The 23,661-nt window shown below is 43.3% G+C and overlaps 1 protein-coding gene across 2 annotated transcripts in view; it reads right to left on the minus strand.

The window, feature by feature from the left end:
* LOC105186763 (serine/threonine-protein kinase PLK1) overlaps positions 1-23,661 on the minus strand; it is a 48,371-nt gene that overhangs the window by 2,470 nt on the left and 22,240 nt on the right. Inside the window, exons 2-7 of one of the 2 annotated variants that reach the window (XM_025305662.1) lie at positions 9,351-9,455; positions 9,151-9,267; positions 3,448-3,656; positions 2,307-2,730; positions 1,276-1,754; positions 545-678 (exon numbers count right to left, since the gene is read on the minus strand). In XM_025305662.1, coding sequence (XP_025161447.1) covers positions 545-678; positions 1,276-1,754; positions 2,307-2,730; positions 3,448-3,656; positions 9,151-9,267; positions 9,351-9,455 — 1,468 coding nt within the window. Of the gene's footprint in view, positions 1-544; positions 679-1,275; positions 1,755-2,306; positions 2,731-3,441; positions 3,657-9,150; positions 9,268-9,350; positions 9,456-23,661 lie in introns of both variants that reach the window. The other variant, XM_011147194.3, reaches the window with a different exon arrangement.

The raw sequence follows: 23,661 nt of genomic DNA on the forward strand, positions 1-23,661 counted from the left end.
ACGGTCTAAGTAATCGCGTCGCGTTCGCGTTGTCGCTTTTTATTTGGAACAAAATGTTCCGAGAGAGAAATGAGCCTGTCGCGGCTCGGGTTACTTCTACTCGCCAGCCAGGAATGATTCGCCGAAACGGCGTCGTTAATGTCGTCCAGTGGCGAAATGTGCGTCGAAATTTCGGCAGTCTCGGGTGACAACAATGCCTCGTAAGTGCGCGATGTGAAACTTTACAGAAGTATCCAAATGATGCGCAACAAGCTCGACGCGATCTCTCAGTAAAAAACCTGAATATGAGATTGAATCGAAGACGATAAGGTGTCGACAAATGCATAAAATCTCACTGAACTCGATGGAATCTTCAGTTGCTGCTCGAGGATGCCGATATTTCCACGCAAATTTGGGACCGACAACCTTTCGAGACTTCAACGACGTCGTTTCGACGATTTATTGCTGGCTGGGCGAACGAATTTATGCGACTCTTCACTTCCGTCGCGTGCACAATCAGTCGCGGGGTAAAAGAGGAAGAGCCCACCTCGCGGTGGGAGCTCACCTTCGGTGAGGAAATCGTCCATGTACTCGGTGAAGTGGCGCAGCAACTCGAGCTTCTTCTGCAGCGCCAACGGGATGTCCTTTTCTCGGTGATATCGCGTCACCTCGTCGTCGGTCGTCATGTACTCCACTCTTCTGCAACGTAATTTGTATTTTGAGGCGCCGAAGGTTCCTTCTCGTTCTCCCGTTAAGGCTCTTGGCTGCTCGCCGCGGCCATCTTGATTTGTGGCGTCAGGAGCGAGAAGACACGAGCTCAGCATTCCTGCGAGGTAGGCTGAAGTGAAGAAATATATCCAAAAAGTGACACTTGCGACGCCCTTCCTTTTCGCCCTGACAATCGATAAACCAGCGTAAAACTGACGCGGCACGCAACTCACCCTCCCAACCTGTCCTTCCTCACAATCCTGCCGCGTTAATTTTACGCTGAATTATCGATTGTTAAATTAGTAGAGCAAAAGCAAGGCGTCCAGAATATTTTGCTGGTGTGCTCAGTCGACCTCAAGTGTCACTTTTGGCATGCTTCTTCACTTCGATGCACCTTGCGGGAATTTTTAGCGCATATTCTGTCGCTGCGACGTCGCAAATCAAGATGGCTGCGGCGGACGGCCAAGAGCGTCGGTCCGAAGCGGGACTGAATCGAGCCGTGAGAATGTTCATCGAGTCGACGAGCTGAGGGCAACGAAAGCCGCGATTTCCGATCCAATCGCTGGCCCGGCGACTCCCGAGACTCACCTTCTATCGTGAGTGTAACTGATCTTCGTGTTGTCGTTGAAGAGAACGCCGACCGACTTGTCGGACAATTGGAAGCCCAGGCCGTACTTGTTGGAGTAATCGATCCACTTGGTGACGAAGAGCGGCACGATGTCCTCCACGGTCGGCGGATTGCACGTATTGTTGCGCTTCATCTCCGTCACGCAGGCCTCCAGTGCGCGATGCATCTGCACACTCTGCGCCACCAGGCCGATCTTCTTGTGGTCCGGGCAGAGCACGCTGCTGAGCCGTTGCCGGAACCGCGGTAGCTTCGGCAGTTTCCTCACGAGCCAGCTCGAGACCTTGGACTCCTTCTGCAGGCTCTTCTGCGAGCGGTTGAGTAGATGTTGCTGCTGGAATTGCTGTTGCTGCTGCGGCTGTTGTTGCTGAGTCTGCATCGACTGCTGCTGATAACGCGGCATGCCGGACGCGTCGGGGTGAACTAGACTCTGTTGCCACACCTGTCGAGAATTCGATGCGCTTTGTGAGAATATTTTCTCCGGTCGCGCTTCAAAGAAGAAGAAGAAGAAGAAGAAGAAGAAGAAGAAGAAGAAGACGAGACGACTCTTCAGTTCAGGTTCGTCTCGAGCCAATCGAGACGTTTCCCGAAGAGTCACTCAACATCGAAATCCGGATATCGCGAATTCCAACTGCTCTACTCGTATCAGCAAAGTCTTAATCTTCTTGGGACCTCTTATTGCAAAACAGATTTAGTCTAATGATTTGTCCAAACTCCCACTAGAATTGCTAAATCCGATCCTGCTGAATCAACTTTTCGGCGATTAAAAGGACATCTACATTGTACGTCATCATCGAAAATCACGCTTCAATTTCGTCCATCTTTTGCGACTCAAGTTCCCAGGTGGTTGACTCGACTTGAGGTTCTCGCTTAATCAGCCTCGCGACCGCGACGAAATTTGCGTAACCCTGATCGGTTCTTCCTACTCGAAATTTTCTCCTAGCATCTCCGGAGTGTCGGCGCGACCGGGTGACTTATCGGCGGGGTCACTCACCTGCTGCGCTTTGTTGGGCTCCTGCTGGCTCCTGGCGACCGTGGAGACCGAGGATGGCTCGATGATCGACGTCGGTGGCATCTGGTAGCAGCAAGTGTGGGGCAAGGACACCGGCACGTACTCCTTGGTGAGATAAGCGTGCTCCTTCACTCTCTCCAGGCTCGGTCTCAGCTCGGGATTGGACTGCAGCAGCCACCTGATCAGGTCCTGGCCGCTTCTGCTCGCGATACTGTCGTCCACCTCGCGGTAATGGTTGTTGCAGATCCTCGCGTAGGTCTCCTTCAACGTGGCGGTGTCGAACGGCGGCTGGCCCACCAGCAAGGCGTAGAGTATGCAGCCCAGCGCCCAAACATCCGCCTCGTAGCTGTAGGCCTGCTTGTACAGCACTTCCGGGGCGATGTAGTTCGGCGTGCCGCATATCGTCCTGCGAATGCGAACGACAACTGCAGTCGCGGCGATGCCGCCCCGGTCGTTGGTGTTTGTTGTGTTTAGACGAGCGTACATCCGCCGGCCGTGCCCAGCTATCGTCGCCGGGACGTCAAGGGATCCGTGATGTTTGTGATGCTTTCTCTCGTCGGCGGGGGAGAGTTAAATTAATGATACACAGTCCACGAGGACGAGGATGCCGAGCAGGTATCCGGCGGATGTACGATTATTCCCGGCTCCGTCAGGTCACGGTCGGTACAGGAAAGGTTGCGACACTTCATCAAACAGAGGGTGAAAGAAACTGGACGGAAATGCTGGGAACGAGTCCACAAAGAAGACGATTCCAACCTAGAAGACAAGCAGTCCAGCATTTCACGCATGTCGGGAAAGTGTGAAAATGTCAATAGGAGGACGGGGGTTTGTCTCCCGGTAATCATCGGAAGAGGGATTTTCCCGCCTTGGACCAGCTTGAGAGAGCTTCGAATGGATGTGGGAAGAGAGAGAGAGGTCTGAAGAGATAAAGTTCTAACGTCCAGGGATTCATCAGGATCAAGGAGGATCGCGGCCGTTCCTCCACTGACTCCACTGTACTCGCCGCGTACTTTTGCCAACCCTTTCACGAGTCCCGTCGTTACTTGTGTTTACGGACTGAGCGAGTGTCCTCTTAATGAGCGGCGGACACGAGGTGTCGCAAATTAACGGGCCTTACACTCGCCTACGCTGGCCGTCAGGCCTGGTCGCCAGGCCGAAGTCGCCGATCTTGACGATCATCCGATCCGACAGGAACATGTTGCCCGGCTTCAGGTCCCGATGGACGACTTTCTGAGAGTGGATGTACGCCACGCCGGTCACCATTTGCTTCATGTAGTAACGCGCTTCCGGCTCCGTGACTTTGCCACGGTACTTCAGCACGTGCATCAGGCTCTGAAGCGAAGAAGAAGAGACGGGGAATGAGCGATCACCTTTGTATCTGGACTGACTGACTGACCAATGCCTCGCTGCATTGCCGGCGACACGAGTCCGACGAGTCCTTTCGACGGACGAGTCCTTCCGGACGAGCGCGAAGAATGGCGAGAACGGCGAGGCGATGGAGTTTCACTTATCGTTTCGCGGGAGAGTTCGGGAAGTAACGTGTTACTTGCATCTTGCTTTGTCCCGAAATTCACGGAATATACTGAAAACGTGTAAAACCATACGTGTAAAATCCGTATGGGTAAAACTATGAATTTTCTATGGATTTTCTGTTAAACTATATGTACTATATGACAAGTAAACTATAAGCTATAAACTATTGTGTATCAAACTTCTTTAATTTAAAAAATTATATTTTTTATAAAATATTGTATATCATTATTAAGTTATTCTTATATTATTTTTATTATATTATATTATTTATTATATTATTATTAAATTAAATATATATATATATATATATATAATGTTATTAATTATGTTTAAGAATAATATTATTAAATTGTTATTAAATTAAATATACAGAGTGTGCGGAATTTCTTGGAAACGAGAAATTATGAAAATTAATCAGATTAAACTGAGTAGAAAAGTTGCTTTCAGTTACTTTCCGAGCTACGATAACGCGCGCGCGGTAACGGGTTTTTCTCTTCTCCAAAATTAGTAACGATGAGCGGGTTACTTTCTCGACTCGAAAATGGATCACACGCTAAGGGGTCGCTCATGAAAGAAAATGAATAAATAAACAAATAACTCCCCAACCCCGCGCTCACAATCCGCATCTATCGCAGCTGTTGCAACAAACTTCAGCTCGTATAAGCTCGGAGCTGCGCGACACCGACAGCCAAATCTTACAAAAGCGAGCCACGGAAGGGCCACCTGTGGCTCTTTTGAAAAGAGGGCAAACGACCGAAAAGAAAGCGTTTCCTGGTTAGAAGACGGTCGACTGAAATCCGGCGCGGATCCTCGAAAGGTCGTCTTGGTCTTTTCTTCTCTTCTTTTTTTTACAGGATGTCGGTGGGATCTTTCCTTTTTCTGCGATTATTCTCCGAGTCACGGCCTTTGTCCTCATCCTTATTACGTCTATCATCATCGATGCAGTAGATACCGCCTCAACTTTGCCCTTTTCGCGCATCTTCAATAGGACAGGTAACTGACGGAACGTCCTACTTGAAAACTCTACCGACAAGATACGCACTTTTTTCGCAAAGTTTCCCTTAAAGACACACCAAAGCGAATGACGAACTCAAAAGACGTCGATGCCTCGAACGAACGCAAATAAGCGCTCTCTTTCTCTCTCCAACACGATCACGCTGCTCTTTTCGTATTTCCCGCGTACACGTAGACCTCATATAAATATATACGTTGTTCTGCTTTATTATATATTTAATGAAAAACAGAACCACACGCATGTGTAGAAATTTCTTTCGGTCGGTGCTTAAAGCTCTTAAGGGGGGAATTATATGCGGAGCAGGCCGTTTTTAAGGCTATTTTTACGAAATTTTTTTAACCTTTTCACTGCTGAATTAACTTCCCTTGAGAAAACTATTAAAATATTTGATAGTCCTACGTTTTTTGAGTCGCTGATTACGAATCTAAAATCAGATTTGCAAAATTTAAAATGACGGACTCAATATGGCGATCATGATGTGCAAAATTAATGAAAATTCCAATTATTATTGATGGTATGTGGGTTTTTCAGGTCGCTGATTACGAATCTGAAGTCAGATTTACCAAATTCAAAATGGCAGATTCAATATGCTGACCATAATGTACGAAATTGAAAAAAATTCCGATTGTTATTGATGATATATGGATTTTTCGAATCACAGATTACGAATCTTTTGAGTAAAATAATATCGATAGTATGGATAAGATGGAGATGAAGCAGAATGGAAAAACCAGGAAAATAGAGCTAAAAAGTACCAAAAAATCAAATCTCGACTGTTTTTGTAGAAATATTTGTCTATAAAAAAAATCTAACCTGCAGAAAAATACTGAAAGAAATATATATGTTTTTGTACAACATCAGAAAAATATTTGATGAAAATTTCAGACCTCTACATTCAGTACTCTCCGAGGAATCGATTTTTCCCTAAAAAAAGCATTTCTTCTCAACTTTGATTTGTTATAAATAATCATAAATGAATAATTGGGTATAAAAACCTATTGGAATATGTTGAACAACTATTCAGTTATCTGAAAAACTCAAATCCCCGATTAGTTCTTCAAAATTATGTGATTTATAACGCAAAATTGAATCAAGAAAAGGTGGGAAATATACTTCCCACTGACAGCAAAATGGTTAACAGAAACGGTAGGATCAATGGACTTGAAATATTCACAGTGTATTCATTAATGTTCAGAGTATCAAATAAATTTGTTACTATCTATATGGAAAGTACGCGTAAAACTTTAAACGCGTTTATCTGGAAACACCATTTTATTAAACTGTCGACACGATTATGCAAAAAAACCACTGAACCGAATAACTGGAAATTTTTACACAACATATACAGTAGACATGTAGTTTTCGTCCCTACGTCGCCGAACACAGTTATATTTTATTTTATTCATTTTTTTTAAACATGATTATAAATTTAAAAAAGTTTCATTTCCGATACTTTTCTTTGTACGGTCATTATTTCTCCAAACTTGACTTCACTATCTTTATTTCGGTACGGACTACAATGGCAACCGTATATTTAAAAAATCTTTCTCATTTTTTGCTTTCAGAATAGTGAGAGGCCCGAAATTACGCCGATAACAGACACAAAGCTCGCAAACGGATAACTGCATTTTTACCTACATTTTTACCTACAATTACAAATTGGATCGCTTCTTGTGATTCAATAAAATTTACTTTATACTTTGAACATTAATAAATACATTGCGAACATTTCAAGTCCATTGATCCAACCGTTTCTGTTGACCCTTTCGCTGTTAGTGGGGAAAGAAATTCATAAAAATAGCCTTGAAAATGGCCTTCCGCATGTAATGTTCCCTCCTTAAATTCAGCCGACGACGAAAAGGAGCGACGTCCCTCGCGACTTTGCCGAGCGAAGCAGACACGCAGATTTTCGTAGCAGCCGGATCTTCTCGCCGGCTGACAGCTCGAGATGTCAACTTTGGCGCCTGGCCACATCTTGAGCGATGCTGAATCACTCGTGATACTGCACGCCGTGGCGTTCGCGGGGAAAGAAGTCAGCGTCTCGCCGGTGCTTCAAGTTTTCAAGTTCGACTTCCGCTTGGAGACCTCCGTCGATACGCGCGGCGATACGCTTCCGACGACGAGCTGCGGGCAGAAGCGAGACTCGCCGTCTTTACAAAGTCGACTGAGCGAGGGAGAGCGAGGATAATCAGACGATTAGCCGACGCTTCGTCGCGTCCTAACGGTACAAACAGGTCGGCGCGGATCAGCCATGAAGAGTGCAAGTGCCGCTCTCTTTCCGGCGCGCGCGGCGAAATTGTTGACCGTGGCGGCGGGAACGCCGACAGGTAGACGCGCGCGATGGGCTTGTAATTGTTTCTCGCATGCACGGCCCATATACAATGCAATTCCGACGCGACGATTTAGATCGCGCAGATGTTGCACGACGGGCTTGGAACGAACGCGCGCGCGACTCCAATGCGGATGGCTTATGGGGATGACTTATCGGAATGTGGAGAACGCGCGCACGCAACATGGCGAAAAAGAAGAAGACACGCGGGATAATTCAGAGCTCTCCATCTTAGAGCGGATGCCGGATTGCGCACGGAGAGAGAAGCTGCGCTAGAAATTGCGCTCCTCTCCTCGTGCCAGAGACGCGCGCGAATCAAGGCGCTTTTCTACGAGCGCGATTGAGGGTCGACGGACTTCCGGCCGTCAAGCGAACCGAGTCGCCGAAAGTTGACTTGCGATTAACGACGCGGTTGACCACGTGGTCTGTAAAGGTCCTTCGTTTTGGACGCTGTTGCGACGAGTGATTTTTAATTTCATTTACGGGAAATAATTGAAATTTCACTTACGAGAATATGCGGAGAATCGACCGTCGACGTGAAGAGAAGAAACTGTTCCGAATTATAATGATTAACACGACAACTTCATCGTTTCTTCTCAATTATTTACTTAATTCTGCGTTAATCGACTCTTTTCTGTAGTTACGTCTCAGCCGGGAATCGATCCCGAACTTCTCCATTTGCCGGGTCTCAAAATTTTCGCAGTTGACGCATTAGGAAAAATGTATTGTTGCGTGAACCAAAATTTTGTTGTAACAACAAAATAATTTGGTTAAAATGTGCCCGACGAAACTTAGTTTAGTTCCTGCGAACAAATTATCTTGTTTGATTACGGTTTGTTCGTATAACGTGATACTTTTGTTATAGCAACCAAAAAGCTTCAACTAAATGAATTTTGTTAAAAATACAATAATTTTTTCTTAATATATAAAATCTAAATTTTAGTGCGCAGGAAGACAAAATAGTATCCATTGGGTATTATTTTAGTTTATGTAAAATAATATTTCGTTATTATGTAATTTTTATGGATGAAATTATTGAAATGCTTTAATTTTTACATATAAAGTCTCAGAACAAAATCATTTGATTCAGAGAATAAAGTTTAGTCGAGACAACTAAATATATTTTGTTATATAAAACAAGATATATGGTTGCTATTAAAAAATGCTTCGACCAAACAGTTTTGTTAGGGATACTAAATTTCTTTTCCCAGTGCAAAAATCTTCGAACAGTTCGGACTCGCCGATCTCGCACATCCACTTTCTGCAATATTTTCTGTAAAGCTGCACGTCGTATGCCGACGTCGTAGCGTAAATTACACAAGTACAATTAGTCAAAAATAATTAAAAAAAAAAAAAGAAAATAATAATTAATCACAAATAATTAGTCAAAAATAGCAAATAACAAAGGACGAGACGAAATTTAACAACCATTGTGGGTTAAACGCGCGTAACCCCTTTATAAAACGGATACGCAGCAATTTCGCTCGTACTTCTGCACGGTCCGAGAAAAAACGTCTCTTCGAGGTACGTCCCGCTTCTTTTCAAAAGATTCTCCAGACATCCTCAAGACATCTCTAAAAAGCGCGTGCCGCCTGCGGGGTCGTTGTTCTTTGTGCACCTCCGCTCGATTTCGACGGTGCGGATAAGCCGGCTACTTGGCGTATTCATCATCGTACGAGCTCGCAAAACTCGCGCATTCATTCGTTCCGGAGTTAACAAGCGAGCCATTAAATAAGTGAACAATTACGGTTAACGAGTGAACAATCGGCGGCGAATTAAACAAGCCTGCCAAGGCTGCCCCGCGCGAGTTTCCGCTTCGCGCAGCTGGTCGTCGTCGTCGCCACGAAAGCGGAAGAGACAAGAGACAAGAGAGTTTTTTTGCCGAACGCGGCGATAGAACGCGTCGTCGGAGATGATAACTCGCCGGGTAAGTGAGAGACACACGATACCTTACGCGGGCAGGCCTCCAGGAGCATGTATACGTTCAGGTTGTCCTCGAAGTAGTGATGCATCTGAACGACGTTCACGTGATTCAGCTCTTTGTGGATCATGATCTCACGCGCGATCTAGGCAGAGCAAGGCGGACGTGAGGCTTTCCGGCGAGCTACAGGAATGGCGCGGCGGTCCCGCCGACGAGTAGTATACGCACCTTCTGCATGTGGATCTTCTGCATGCGGTTCTTCGGGATGATCTTGCACGCGTATTGGTTCCCGTTGTTCACGTCGGTCATCAGGTAGACCCTCGCGAAGCCGCCCTGAAAAGTCCAAGAGCGAACTGTTGATGAGGTTGGTGGTGGTGTCGTATGACAATACGAAGAATGTGATCGGTCGCCAAAGACAAGATGATTCGCGGGGAACCGCCATAGTGGGTGAATGAACCCCAAATACGCTCACAATGTAGACGCGATCGTTAGAACGTCGTGTCCTCCGAGATATACGCGCCTTTTCTTCCGCTCTTTATTTCCTCCACACGTGGGTCAACTTGTGACACTTTGTCCCACTTTTGTACTCAGCGGGAAATGCAAATGCAGAAATCTCCTTATAAACTTGACATCTTGAAGCTAAGCTGATAAGTGAAGGTGCAACAATGTTGCAGCGATATCAGATATAGATATCTACTTGACAGCCCGAGAGGTCAATTTTGAAAATTTTCATCGCCTTCGTCACGCCTAAAAGAAAGTATTTTATTTATTAAGTGATTTTCCCCCATAGTCTATATATAGATATATTCTAAGCGAAGTCTTTTACAGAAAAAGGATTCCTTTTAGCGATTAAAGTGAAGCATTCATCAGCAAGAATTTCTTAGATATTATTCCAACTATTTTCCTCTTACTTCAAGAGAATTTTCTCTTTTATCGATTAATTTTCCTCTTATGTGAAGAGGAACGCGTTGATTTGAATGTCGGCTTCTTTTGTTCAGTCGTATTTCAGACGTGAACAAACAAATAATCATATGCTCAGGATCCAAATATTTGGAACGCTTTTTAAAAAAGGTATGTATGTTGCTGTAATATATAACGAAGCTAATTTACCCATATTTGGTCAAATACAGTTTACAATCTATTGCAAGAAGTTGAATAATATATTTTTTCTTTTAACTATGTTTCATACAGTTGGCTATGATGAACATTTTTGTGGCTGTAAAGTCCATAACAAAATTGACTGGGAGTTTGTTTGTTATGATAATCTCATTTCATTCGTGTCTACTTATCGTAGAACTGGAGCCAGAAGTACATCTACATATATATATATCACTTTTCGCTATACATTATAATAATATTTTCAAATTAACTGCTATAACCAGCGAGAATAATGTACGAATAAATAATAATCCTTTTAGAAAAAGATTAAATAATCTACGTATAAGAGGAAATTTATATTAAAATCTATATTAATTAATTAAAATTATATTAAAATTTATATTAGAATAAGATTTGCATATATATATATATATATAACATATAATCCCTCTAACTTTAAGAATAATGTGTTTATAATATTTTCCTCTTAATCTTAGAAGAATCCTCTTGAGGCCATATATAAGAATAAAATTCTCTAAAATTTCGATGATTTCACTTGTTCTGAAATTACTTTTTTTTAGGTGCACGTATCGAGCAACATTCCGACTCACTTTGCAAGTGCGGCGCTCTCCTCTGTACGGGTTTATCGAAATATTCAGGGGATCGACTAATTTGTTTATTTTCGCGATCCTCGTATACTTAATAAAATCCACGCACGAGAACGCTGGCAGAGCGCCGTCGATCTCGAACGTTCTATACGTTTGTTACGTTGTATCATAAAATTGCCTTTCGGTTCGTTAACCTTTCGCTATTTTCGACTAAATTCGGTACTTAAAATTTCCACATCACAGACCTCGTCGATCTGGCCGTCTTTCATCTTCAATTTCACTCGGTCGAGAAGTCCGCGCTGCAACACTTGCGCAAGGCTGAACCTTCGTCCTTCCCGCCCGATCTTTTTCTTCGTGTAACTTCGTTTCGGTCGCTTCGGCCCTTCTAGCTGTCGGCTAAATTTGTCGTGCAACTTTCAAGTCGAGTTTCATCCAAGCGGATGCCGGACGTCGCCGGCGATTTCACGCTATTTTTCGGCATAACAATCATAAGTGGGACGCGCGACTGTTCCGTCGAAAATTTCTAGCGAGCGACATCGCGACCCATCTGTCCTGGCGAGGAGGATGAAAGAGAAGAGGTGCGTGTCCTTCTTCCGAGTCCTAGAGAAATCCGACGCTAGGTCCTGAGGAAGAATTTCTCCTCGATCATCCGCGGAGAGGCCCGCCGCGCGAGTGAAAGCTCTTCACCCACCGGCGCGCTTTCGGTCTTAAAATGATCTTCTGGAATTATCGTTTATTGCCCATGCCGGCAGTCGGAGGAACGGCGAAAGAAAGCGAGGTAAATTGCTTCTTATAGAACACCTTCGTTCTCCTCGACGGCCGTCGGCGCTCGCGACAGAAACCTGTCGAGAAACCTCGACGGCGACGCGTCGTAAACAAAAGACGCGCAGGAAATCCGTCGAGAGCGACTCTCTCTCTCTCCCTCCCTCACCCTCTGACAAATTTACAATGACTCAAACGCGGGATGTTATCGCGACGCGCGTTGGCACCGGGACGCGATATTCGCCTCCCGCGCGACAGATGACTAGAATCCGCCCACGAGAAATGGTAAATCGCGTCGTCAGACACGACTAGGATGTAAACGCGTGTCGCAAAGCACACGCTATCGCTTTTTTCTGCGTGAAATGCAAGCGGTCGTCGCTTTTCCACAGCCGGCGATGAGCGATCTCGCCGCGGTCTCGAGGAGCGGGCTCGTCGCCAGAATAACTCGCTTGAAAATATCCCACGTCGTTACGAAAACGCGTAACTCGTCGCGACGATAACGTCACGCGATTGGAATTATCTCGCACGCGGCCGCCGCGCGATACGGCCGAAGGTCCGCCGTCGTCCGTTCTTAGCCCCACATTCGGCGCTAAACGCGTCCTCGCTTTCGCGACTTGCTTTGCGATGACGGACTTGCGACTCGTTGTCGAACTGAGGGAAACTCGAATTAACCGCCCGTCGTCGCGGACGCTGCCGCACGGCGGAGGAGCTTTCGGGCGGCTGAAAAGTCTTGGACCGCTGAGTTACATTAAAAAAAAGAGATGTAACTTCAGAACAAGTGAAATCATCGAAATTTTAGAGAATTTTATTCTTATATATGGATCCCTCAAGAGGATTCCTCTAAGATTAGGAGGAAAATATTACAAACACATTATTCTTAAAGTTGGAGGGATTATATATTATATATATATATATATATATATATAATGCAAATCTTATTCTAATATAAATTTTAATATAATTTTAATTAATATAGATTAATTAATATAGATTTTAATATCAATTTCCTCTTACATACAGATTATTTAATCTTTTTCTAAGAGGATTGTTATTTATTCGTACATTATTCTTGCTGGTTGTACCAGTTAATTTGAAAAAATTATTATAATGTATAGCGAAAAGTGATATATATATGTAGATGTACTTCTAGCTCCAGTTCTACAATAAGTAGACACGAATGAAGTAAGATCGTCATAACAAACAAATTTCCAATCAGTTTTGTTATGGACTTCGTAGCTTCATAGCTTCGTAACAAAGATGTTCATCATAAGCAATTGTACGAAACATAGTTAAAAGAAAGAATATATTATTCAACCTCTTGCAATAGATTGTAAACCGTATTTGATCAAATATGAATAAATTATCTTACATATTACAGCAACACGCGCACCTTTTTTAAACAACATTCTAAATATTCTCTACTGGGTAGAGCAAGACTGAGCAAAAGAAGCCGACATTCAAATCAACACATTCCTCTTCACATAAGAGGAAAAATAATTGATATAAGAGGGAATCCTGTTAAAATGAGAGGAAAACAGTTAGAATAATATCTAACAAATATCCGATGAAATGCTTCACTTTAATCGCTTTCTCGAAAGAGGAATCCTCCTTCTGCAAAAGACTTCGCTTAGAATATGAGACTATGGGAAACAAACAATCACTTTACAAAACAGAATACTTTGTTTTGGGCGTAATTACAAGAAAACGCGTAATTACATGAAAATCTAAACGTTCTAAACGACCCTCTGTGTGACCCTCATCGCTGATGTACACGCTAACATATGGAGACATATTAATAATCTTTCCAATGATTCACTGATATTGACACAAAAATGGCGCTTGTTGAGACAATTTATGCAACGAAAAGAATAGATCTCTATCATGTGCGGCTTCTAATTGGTCAATTATAAAATTCACATTGCACCGAGTTCCTTTTGTGCGACGCGGCTCGCACGCGTGCTTGCTCTCGCTAGCGCTCCGCTGCATAGCACTTGCAGCAGGAGAGCACGGCTCTCCTGACTAATAATTCCTGCGGCATGCGCGACCATGGTCGCAAACAACGAGGACTTTTCCCTGAGCGCGCGGGCTACCCAGGTGAGGCCCAGGCTCGGCGCGCGCGGCGCTCGAGCATCGCAGGTACCTCGGGCCGCGGGATGTTTCGGCGATAACCCGCCGTGAATACCTGCGTGTGCACGCATACACGCACGCACGGTGTGCGGTACCGAGAGAGGAGGCCGTACCGTGTACGGTTATGGCGGAGCGGTTCGTTTATTTTTAAATACCGCCGCGCGCGCGCGCGCGCGCGCGTTGCGGCGACTAAAAATACATTCCCCACGCGTGCACGCGCTTTGTGCACGCGCGGTTAAATGGACTGTTGACAAAAAGCCCGAGCCTTGTCCCCGTTTTGCGTTCGGCCGCTCTCGGGTCGCACGCAAGCATACACGCTTATCCCGCTCGGAATTAGCGCACCTCGCGGTCGGAGAAAGAGAGCGGCGAACGCGCGCGCGCGCCGAGAAAACTTCCGACCATTCTCATTCTTTCCGCTGTAATCGGCCAACTTTGCGGCACGCTCGCACTCTCGCTCGAGAGCCGAGAGAGAAGCGCGCCAAGTGCCAAGCGTAAGCTTCCCCTCTCGCTCGCGCCTTACGAGTCCTTACGCTCGGATGGCCGTTTTCTTCTTCCTTCGTCCATTTGGCCCGCCAGGTACACCGGCTGATTACCGGCGAATCGAATTTCAATTCAATTCCGCTTCATCAGCACGGGGCGGAGGGAGAGGGGGAGGAGTCGGGGTGGTTCGTTATAATTTGGGACGAGGATGTGTGAGAATTATGAGCGGCAGACAAGTTTCTCCGATCTTACGTCTGCGACTGTTCGTATAAGATATTCGGCTCCTTCTGCTTTTCCAGGTAGAAGTCGCGGAAAGTTCTTTTTCCCCCGCAGATGGAGAAAATCGGGAGGAGCTTGCATGCCGGCACAGTGCGAAATTCACGAGAGGAAGTAAAAAGTGGGAGATCGAACGAAGAAGAAAAAAAAGTCAAAGGATGGAGGAGACGTTTCGGACCAGTCGCAGGATCTCCTCGAGCTCTTGACTTAAATCCATGGGATCTCGTTTTACGAAGATGCATGAAAAACTCCGTTTACTTCTCTCTGTCATAAATAATATACAACCAAAAAGAAGTAATTTCAGAATAAGCGGAATCATCGAAATGTTAGAGGATTTTATTCTTATGTACGACCTCAAGAAGATTTTCCTCTAAGATTAAGAGGAAAATATTATAAATATATTATTCTTAAAGTTAGGGGGATTGCATTATGCATATATAATGCAAATCTTATTGATTTTAATATAAATTGCCTCTTATACACAGATTATTTAATCTTTTCTTAAGAGGATTATTATTTATATTGAAAATCATTATAGTTATAGCAATCTGTTATAATTGTTTCCTTAGGATGGAAAACTATTATCAACTATTATTTTTGTGTATATATATATATATATATATATATACATATGTATAAACTATATAAACTATTATTAACTATTATTTTTATGTATATATATATATATATATATATATATATATATATATATATGTAGATGTACTTCTGACTCCAGTTCTACAATAAGTAGACACGAATGAAATGAGATTATCATAACAAACAAACTCCCAGTCAATTTTGTTATGGACTTTACAGACACAAAAATGTTCATCATAGCCAACTGTATGAAACATAGTTAAAAGAAAGAATATATTATTCAACTTCTTGCAATAGATTATAAACTGAGTATTTGACCAAATATGGGTAAATTATCTTCGTTATATGTCACAGCAACACACATACCTTCTGTAAAAAGCGTCCCAAATGATTCTGACTCATGAGGATACAATTATTTTTCCGAGTCTAGAGATGATTGAACAAAAGAAGCCGACATTCAAATCAACATATTCCTCTTCGTATAAGAGGGAAATTCATTGATACAAGAAGGGGTCCTCTTGAAATCAGAGAAAAACAGTTGGAATAATATCCAATAAATTTCCGATGAATGCTTCACTTTAATCGCTTTGTTCGAAAGAGGAATCCTTTATCTGTAAAAGGCTACTCAGAGTATTAGACTATGGGAAAAATCACTTTACAAATAGAATACTTTTTTTCCGGTTCCACACGAACGAATTCAAGATGCCACTGACTCGAGGAGCTTCCGGAATTCGGAATGAGGAATCAGAAATGAGGAAAAGGACACGTGTCGTAAACGAGGCGACAGTCAACCGACTCGCGCCGCGACTTGAGAGCGCGTCTACGGCATAAAATCGCAAAGCGACGCGTCACCCTCTTGGAAGAGGAGGTCGCGGCGACTCATAAAAATCGAACACCTCCAGCTTCCCCCAGCACCCGGAGGCGTCTTCGTCGCGGCGAGTTGCCGCGGCTCCCGCCGCGAAAATCGAATTCTTATTATTATTAATCAACGCCGCGCTCGCGGTCGGCGAGGTCGATTAATATGCGAGAGCCGCGTCGCAGCCGATAACCGCAGACGACGACGACGACGACGTCGAGGACTCGGCGACTCCGTCTCGCGCGCGCGCGACTCGGGGAAGGACGGCGATCCGTTAACTCCTCACTCGGCTCCGCCGGCGGTCAGGCTGTCAAGAGTCCCTCCGCCGTCGCATCTCGTGTCCGTTTAGCGAGCGTCTCGTCGCTCGCCTCGCCACCCCTCGTCTCGCCCCGCCGAAAGGGGCCCTCTCGGACTCTCCTCGAGACTCGCCGTGATGTCCGCGCGCTCGCGAGGAAGCAAAATAAGCGAGAGGCGGCGCGGCGTGGCGTGGCGGCGGCGGCGGACTCGCGACCGGTTTTCGCGGTGGCATGCCGCGGTGGCACGTCATCGATTCGATTCCGCAGAAATAATCCCATTCACGAGCCACTCACTTTTTGCGATCGGTACGATGGCGTGCGTTCGCGAACGGCGCGATTCGAATCGACTCCGCGGGCTTCGTCTGTCTAGTCCGGTCTGCTTTCGCCTGGCCGGCTGGCCGCTCGCGGAATTTCCTGCTGAGCTTGCGAGGGTCCACTCTGAGAAAACATTCTATTAAGATTAAACAAATATTTGTTCGAATACGACTGTGAATATACATTTATTCAAATTAAGCGACTAATTTCTGAAATGAAATACAGAGGTTCTGGATGTTAACTTTTTTTCTTGAATTTTAGAAAATAATTGCTTAATTTAAGGGGACTGGAGGGTCAGATTACTGAAAAATCGTGCTTGTTTTTGATGATATTTTGTGACGAACTGAATAAATGTGCAAAAATGAAAATTTTTGATATATTTATATAACATATGAGGAGTAGAAAAATTTACTAACAAAGGTTATTAACAAATACTCGTACAAATATACGTTCACTTAAATTTTGAACGCGTTTTCCTCGAAATTTTATCAACTCTTTGCAATGATTTCTCCGAAGTATCGGCTGAGTTTCGTATCGATTTGAAATTTTAAAGCAATAATATTTGTTCATCTGGCTCTCAGATAAACCATGGACAATTACGTCAAAATATTTCATTTCGAGATATTAATTTTTTCTTATTGTAAAAGAACTGAAAAATTTGGTTTCTTTCCTAATAATAGCTGCCATTTTTTAAATTTTGTTCGATTTTTTTTGTAATGGTTCACCGGATAATGATAAGCTTCCTCAAGATTTCTAGCTAAAATTCGCTCTGATCGGGGACCATCGAGAGCCGAGATATTACTGCAAAAACGACAACTTGAAGAAAAAAAGGAGAGTATATTTCAACTATATATATCGTATATTTATATAAATATTTGTTAATAAACAAAATTCCCCTTAAGTCCCCTTAGTGAGTAAACATATTCACAGTCGTATTCGAAATATTTGTTTAATTTTAATACAATTTTTTTTCAGTGCAGAGAGCGCCCTGTGAATCGCTTTTGTTTGCGGAAATTTCCGTGTTGCTCGAGCTGACGAGCTGCCTCCATGAGTTGCTGCAGCTTTCTTCGCTAATGAGACGGTCGGAGTAATCATCTCTGATTGGGAACGAGCTCGCGCGTGTTTCTTCATCTCGCCCGAAACCGAGAGCGGAACTTTGGGAATCCGTTCGTTGCTGTCCCCTTTATCGCAAATTTCTGTACCTTCGCTCCAGCGACAACAAGCGCAGGCTAGTTTGGATAAGAAGAAAACAGACCTCTAGAGGAAGGCGATATTTTCATTGTCCCTTCGAAGAAGCGAAGAACCGCCGCTCCGAGTCGCTCGCACGTGAGATTCCGCTCGAGAAGAAATTCAGGGTGGGCTTTAAATCACCAGATATGCGGCAAACAAATGCGGCGACCCGTAGATGTGACTCATGTATCTGTCCACACGTGACTCATGCTATCGGCTCGCTGCAGGTCATGCAGTTGATTCGTTACATGCGATCGGTTTCGCACATGCGAGTCAGCGAGAGAGAGAGAGGGAGAGAGAGAGAGAGAGAGAGAGAGAGAGAAACACACGGCGGTTCTCTCAAATTTCGACAAAATCCGCGCGTCTATAAATTAGCCGGCGCTTCCCGGTCGTTTTAAGCCGGTCTGATTTCAAAGCCCGAGAGGCGTCGCCGCGCGCGCGCGCGCGGCGTTTTTCTGCAAGAGCCGCACCTGAACGAGAACCAGGCGCCAGGATTGAAAAAGGCGACTTAATGGTCGCCAGGCGTCGCGCCGGCCGGAGAGTGTTTTTCAAGTTTTATTTAAAGCTTCGGCACCTCCCGCGCGAAGTCGTTACGCCGCTCACCCTCGGAACACAGAGGGTGGACGCGTTGACACTGCGGCGCCCTTGCAGCGCAAAGGGCTGATATACATCGACCGTGCGCCACTTTGCCGTCCTACCGGCTGCTGCATGGCAACGAGCTGTCCCTCCCTTTCTCTCTCTCTCTCTCTCTCTCTGCTAGTTCAATCGAGGTCTAAAATTGGAGGGCCGTTAACGCGCTCCTTCCCTTAGCCGAGTATTCTTAACGAGGCCCTGACCTTTCATTAATCTTCTCGGCTTATCAGCCGCGGCGGCGGCGGCGGCGGCGGAGTCTTCCGTCCGACGATCGATTCGTTTCGCTCTCTGCGCTGGCTGCTGAGACACATGTGCGTCGCTGCGATGGTCGGCTGACATAATTGTTGCCGGCACACAAGGCGATCACCGCCCACGCGCGGTCGCGTGCCGCGCGAGACGTTTCTCGGAAAGTGGGCCAGCTTCCCGAAAGCTACATGCGATTCTCAGCGGGAAAACCAGTTTCCTCCAGTGTCTTCCATTTCTCTTCGTTTTCGACACTTCAGTATTCGGTCTTTCTTCCCTCGATATTTCAGTGCCTGGATTCTCTTTTCTTTCTTCGTTTTCAATTCACCCGAAAACAGATATTCTATTTGTAAAGTGATTTCTCCCATAGTCTCGACTTCGTTCTAAGCGAGGCCTTTTACGGAAAAAGGATTACTCTTTCGATAAAGCGATTAAAGTGAACGGTTCGTCTAAAATTTCTTGGATATTATTCTAACTGTTTTCCTCTTATTTCAAGAGGATGCCCTCTTGTATCAATTCACTTTCCTCTTATATGAGGAAGAATAGAGCTGATTTTTTAATGTCGGCTTCTTTTGTTCAGTCATGCTCCACCTCCAGACATGAGCGAAAAAGTAAGCATATACGCTCATGGGTCGGAATATTTAGAAAGCTTTTATAATCTATTGCAAGAAGTTGAATAATATATTCTTTCTTTTAATTATTGTAATATATTCCATATTAATATATTCCATACAATTGGTTATGATGAACATCTTTGTAGCTATGAAGTCCATAACAAGACTGATTGGAAATTTGTTTGTTATGATGATCTTATTTCATTTGTGCTCATTTATTGTAGAATTGGAGCCAGAAGTACATATATATATATATATATTACTTTTCGCTATACATTATAACAATTTTTTCAAATTAACTAGTATCACCAGTAAGAATAAAATACAATAAGAATAAATAATAATCCTCTTCGAAAAAGATTAAATAATCTGTATAAGAGGAAATTTATATTAAAATCGATAAAATCTGCATTATACATATAACAATCCCTCCAACTTCCCAAGAATGATGTGTTTATAATGTTTTCCTCTTAATCTTGGAGGAATCTTCTTGAAGTCATATATAGGAATAAGTTTAAATGTCCTCTATAGTTTAAATATTTCCGCTTGTTCTGAAATCGCTTTTTTTGAGTGAATATTTCGATATTTCCTCCGATATTTCTTTCTTCTTCATTTCCAATATTACTCAATATTTCAATTGTTTTTAATTTTTTTTTCATTTTATGTTAGAATCTCATCCTTTCGATTTTATTTATTGCATCGAGCACAATACTTGGTGTAAAAAATGGTTCTCTCTCTCTCTCTCTGTCTGACGTCGTAAAAGTATACGACGCCACCACCTAAGAAAAAGAAGAGAAAAAAAAGGAGAGAAAAAAACGTGGAACCATAATAGCATTTCTGTTTCGACGGAGAAGCCACGTGTGTCCGGAATGGGGATCCCGATCGCTAATCGTGATTGGTCGAACAATTTTGGGACAGATTATGGGATTCTAAGGGGAAGCCACGGTGTGTCTGGGAAAATCCTGAGAAATGTCTGTGCGGGCCTCAACGAGCCCGGATTCGGCGTGACGATTCGCGAGAGGGTAGCGGCCCCCTCGAGCCCCGTTAAGCTCGACGCCGGAACGGAGGCGGGTTACGTCACACAGCTGCGAGCAGCTGCGAGCACAGACTTCTATATAACAACTAGACTGCTAACTTCTTATATTTTGACTTTACATTCCTGTCCCCAAAAAGTATGTGCTAAAAGTGCGTGCGCCAAATAAGCGCACAAGGAATGTTGTTTACATTGTGAGAATATGGCCGCATAAATAGTGTGTAGTGTGTAGTGTAATGTAAGAATTTGGGAAAATATAAAAGTATGTATATTAAATTTATATCGAAAAAGAACTTACAAAATATTCTTTTTATAAATGATTAAAGCCATTGCCACACAGTACGATTTTTACTATTGAATTACTTCGTCTTACAAAATTAATATTATTTTCTAGTGAGTAGTATATATAAGTTAATAAGTTAATATATTAATATATATTTATTTATGTAAGTTACTTATTGTTATATTCCAAGTATAATAAACATGCATTTTTACACGAAAAACTTATCTACTTTTCCTATTTTGTCCATTATTTTCTTAAACTTGCCAAAGATTATCATAAATTTTTGAATAAATCAATCTTATTTTTGTCAATAAAGTATTCCATAACCTAATATACATGTCATATTTATTGATTTGCAACTATATTTAAAGACAACTATTTTTTAAATACTGTTGCATTTATTGTAATTTTCATTATTTTATATCAATTTTTCATTTTATTTATTTTACATTACTTCAATTTTATAAATTTATATTAATTTTACTTATGACACTAGCAGAGAGCCGTATTCTATGTGAGCTTATTTCGCGCGTGCGTACTAACCTATTTACGAGTTTTGTGCATAGAAATTGGGTATGTTCACAGACAGGAGTTAGCAGTCTAGTTAATATAGAAGTCTGTGGCTGCGAGCGAGCGCGCGCTTTAATCCCGCAGGATGCAACGCGGATCGATGCGACGGCGATATTAGAATCGCGTTATGCATTCTCCGCTGGCCATTCTCTCGACCAGTCAGTCGAGAGTTCCGCGAGAGACGCTCTCATCCTGCGCGCGATAACGTAACGAGGTTCGCGGGATGACGCGGGTTGCCTATACGTTACGTCAACGTTACGAGTTTCTCTCAGCCGTTCACGACGTGACGAGGTTTTTTCCCGTCAATAAATGCATTCCTCGCGCCTGACGCTGACGAATGCAATCGTTATCTGCTCACTTTGTGAAATAATGCAAAATGCGCGGAAGAATATCACGAAGAACAATCGCGCTCAAGTCGTAATCCTTTCTTCACCCTTTTTGCACGGCTAGGCCGCAGTGCGAATTTTATTTTGGGATTAGTATAGAAATCCCAAGCAAGCAGCAGAAAAGCAGCAAAAGAAGACATTCAAGTAACCATGATCACGACTGTGTGAAAGGGGAGGATCAAACGTGCGTGATCTTTTCAAGCAAATATATAATAATGCGTTCATATTCCTGCGAGACTCAGGATTACGCGAAAGAATCGCGCCCAAATTTCCTTGCAATTTTCATCGCGATACTTTCCCCGTTTGCACGTTTGAGACGGTGACTGAAATTGATCTTGAATTAATCGCTTGAATTCATTGCGAGCGAATGAACGTATTCTCATAGTCGTGAGCAAAATGTTTAGATTTAGAAAGTCTCGCGCTGTTTAATGCTCTAAATTTTATACATGAATTTTCCAGATATATCATTTCTTGACACTCTTATAAACTTTTCGTCGGAAATTTATATGAGCACAGAAACATGATAAATTATATCGAAATATATTAAATAGTATACAGAAGTATATTAGATTAATTAAATTAAGAATTAATTAATTAAATTAAATACTTAAGATTAATACTTAAGTTAAGTTATCACCATTTTAATTAATAATTAAGTATAATTTAAGTATACGGAATGGTCGGCGGAAGAAAGGTTTTCCAGGACACTTCAAGCGAAAAGTAGTGGAAATCGCGACGACCCGTTATTAGGAGCTGCGAGTCGCGACGACGGTGACGATGACACGTCAGCCACTTTAGACGAAAAGAAGCTTTCCCAAGCCGCTGAGAGAAACATTACACGGCTAATCGCGTATCAAGCAAACGAAAGTCAAGCCCGCGACATGTCGCTGCGGCGGGGCGACATCGGGATGTCGGATCGCTCCTGCGACGCCCTGGACGAAGGGCGGCGAGAGCGCCTGAATAATCGGAAGGAGCACGCAAGGATTCACGAACGGATCCGCTTGCGGCGTGCGAGAGGGTGCATTCTCGATTTTTAATGGGTCAAGTGGTCGCAGATTAAACGCGCTCGCGAGCCTGAATGCAAGGCGGATATAAAGCGGCAGAAGCGGGTCGCCCGCCATTTATCGCGACATTCGTGCATAGAGAAAAGCGCGCTGGAAAACTAGGTAGGAAATCCCGACCCGGTCGTGCGCGAGGATCGCCCATTGTGATCCAGCGTAGCTGAGAAGGCCCTAACCTGTGTGGCTCGCGTGTGCTTTTCAAAGCGCGTCTCAACGGCAGGTGGCGGTCCGAACTGTACATAAAGCTTTTCCTTGAGAAAACCCGGAGAATAGCCATTCGCGTCGATCCTCGTAAAATTCACGGTCGGCGGTTGCAGAGGCGAAGTGTCGCGAGTAAACATGTGGAAATGCGCTGCTTTAACTCCAGCCATAAAGCGGCTGGGAGAGTAAGAAATGTAGCTCCTTGCATGTGTTTGCACGTTTGAGACGGTGACTGAAATTGATCTTGAATTAATCGCTTGAATTCATTGCGAGCGAATGAACGTATTCTCATAGTCGTGAGCAAAATGTTTAGATTTAGAAAGTCTCGCGCTGTTTAATGCTCTAAATTTTATACATGAATTTTCCAGATATATCATTTCTTGACACTCTTATAAACTTTTCGTCGGAAATTTATATGAGCACAGAAACATGATAAATTATATCGAAATATATTAAATAGTATACAGAAGTATATTAGATTAATTAAATTAAGAATTAATTAATTAAATTAAATACTTAAGATTAATACTTAAGTTAAGTTATCACCATTTTAATTAATAATTAAGTATAATTTAAATATAATAAATTAGAAGCAAATATAATAATAAATTATAAAAAAATAATATAATTGAGGTATAAATTTAGTATATTACATTAAGTATCTCAAGTACATTGAATTATATGATATTATATGTGTGAAGTATATTGGAATAAATTAAATACTATACTATAATATTTTGGTGTGAAACATTTTCCCACGAATTCTAAAAGGGTTTTAAAAATATTCGCTCGCAATCAATTCTATCGAATCATATTCTCGAGGGGTAGTTGCAACCCCTAAACGTGCGCAAATGCGCAGGCAAAAAATAT

The sequence above is a fragment of the Harpegnathos saltator genome, unplaced genomic scaffold (genome assembly GCF_003227715.2).
Source record: "Harpegnathos saltator strain DR-91 unplaced genomic scaffold, Hsal_v8.6 scaffold708, whole genome shotgun sequence".
NCBI lineage: Eukaryota > Metazoa > Arthropoda > Insecta > Hymenoptera > Formicidae > Harpegnathos > Harpegnathos saltator.